This window comes from Physeter macrocephalus, chromosome 7 (genome assembly GCF_002837175.3).
Source record: "Physeter macrocephalus isolate SW-GA chromosome 7, ASM283717v5, whole genome shotgun sequence".
Taxonomy (NCBI): domain Eukaryota; kingdom Metazoa; phylum Chordata; class Mammalia; order Artiodactyla; family Physeteridae; genus Physeter; species Physeter macrocephalus.
This window is the reverse complement of record NC_041220.1, coordinates 37,557,652-37,559,580: the sequence shown is the minus strand read 5'-3', so window position 1 is coordinate 37,559,580 and position 1,929 is coordinate 37,557,652. Positions and strand designations below refer to the sequence as shown.

Genomic DNA, 1,929 nt, shown 5'->3' with positions numbered 1-1,929 from the left:
CCAGACTCTCAAACCAGAGCTCCTGTTCCCAGGGGAGAGCCTTAGGGAGACTAATGATGATCTTTCACCTTTAGAGACTCGAAAATTACATACTCAGAAATTCGAAATTTGGATAAACAGAAATTAAGTATGGAAATAGCATTTCCAAAATCTGAACCATACTATCTAGGACATGAACCGTATAATTCCAAGAGAGGCACTACAAGATGAGCTATGACTCAGGGAACAACATGAAACCCAGAAGACAGCAATGGAAGAGAGCGTCCTGGGTCAAGTTTTTAGGAAAGGGAAATTGGGGCAGAGCTAGGAAACATAGTGTCAGTGTTAAAGCAGCATTTCTTGGGCTAGGTTAGTAGGGAGTACAACTTCATTTTAAACCACAATATATGGAGATTGAGTAGGAAACTTTCTCTCTTGTCAGTACTAGTCTAGGAAAAGGCAGGAATAGCCTACAAAAAGGTGACAGTTTGTCCTAATTTTAGGGAATTTGGAAGCTCGGTGAGTGGGGACTTGATTAACAACACTGAAAAATCAAAGTTTTAAAAGCACGTTTTTTTCCCTTTATAAAACCATTCGATTGCCCAAATCAATTCATAACTGCCCCTGTTTCAACACACTGCAGGTCAGACTTCTCTCTTTAAATTTTCAGTTTAGGGTCTTTAAATCTCTGTGCGGAAATGAAGTTCCGTTTCAGACATTTCCTTCTTATAAATGGCATCAAATTTCTCATTTTGGGCGACAGTGAAGTAATTCTTCCAGTCACCTGCAATCCCTAAAAATTACAAATAAGAAAACATATGAATGAATAAAATATTTTCATTATGAAGGAAAAGCTAATGTATACCAAAAGAAAAGATTGAAACAGTTTAAAGGAAGACTTTCCTTGTATTAGAATACTTTAAAAGGTCATTTCTTTTTTTACTGGTAATTACTCCCATCTATAATTAAACAGACTCTGGCTTTTATTTATTTATTTATTTATTTATTTATTTTAACATCTTTATTGGAGTATAATTGTTTTACAATGGTGTGTTACTTTCTGCTTTATAACAAAGTGAATCAGCTATACATTATACATTTATCCCCGTATCTCTTCCCTCTTGCATCTCCCTCCCTCCCACCCTCCCTATCCCACTCCTCTAGGTGTTCACACAGCACCAAGCTGATCTCCCTGTGCTATGCGGTTGCTTCCCACTAGCTATCGATTTTACATTTGGTAGTGTATATATGTCCATGCCACTCTCTCACTTTGTCCCAGCTTACCCTTCCCCCTGCCCATGTCCTCAAGTCCATTATCTAGTAGGTTTGCGTCTTTATTCCCATCCTGCCCTAGGTTCTTCATGACTTTTTTTTTTTTTTTTTGGTTCCATATATAGGTGTTAGCATATGGTATTTGTTTTTCTCCTTCTGACTTACTTCACTCTGTATGACAGACTCTAGGTCCATCCACCTCACTACAAATAACTCAATTTCGTTTCTTTTTATGGCTGAGTAATAGTCCATTGTATATATGTGCCACATCTTTATCCATTCATCTGTCGATGGACACTTAGGTTGCTTCCATTTCCTGGCTACTGTAAATAAAGCTGCAATGAACATTGAGGTACATGACTCTTTTTGAATTATGGTTTTCTCAGGGTATATGCCCAGTAGTGGGATTGCTGGGTCATATGGTAGTTCTATTTTTAGTTTTTTAAGGAATCTCCATACTGTTCTCCATAGTGGCTGTATCAATTTACATTCCCACCAAGTACAAGAGGGTTCCCTTTTCTCCACACTCTCTCCAGAATTTATTGTTTGTAAATTTTTTGATTATGGCCATTCTGAATGGTGTGAGGTGATACCTCATTGTAGTTTGGATTTGCATTTCTCTAATGATTAGTGATGTTGAGCATCCTTTCATGTGTTTGTTGGCAATCTGTATATCTT

General features: G+C 37.4%; 1 protein-coding gene across 1 annotated transcript in view; it reads right to left on the bottom strand.

The window, feature by feature from the left end:
- Nucleotides 1-564: 564 nt before the first annotated feature.
- The window catches only part of SULT1B1 (sulfotransferase family 1B member 1), a 15,740-nt gene continuing 14,375 nt past the window's right edge, over nucleotides 565-1,929 (bottom strand). Inside the window, exon 7 of the mRNA XM_007112113.2 lies at nucleotides 565-772. Coding sequence (XP_007112175.1) covers nucleotides 660-772 — 113 coding nt within the window. The 3' untranslated portion in view covers nucleotides 565-659. The remainder of the gene's footprint in view (nucleotides 773-1,929) is intronic.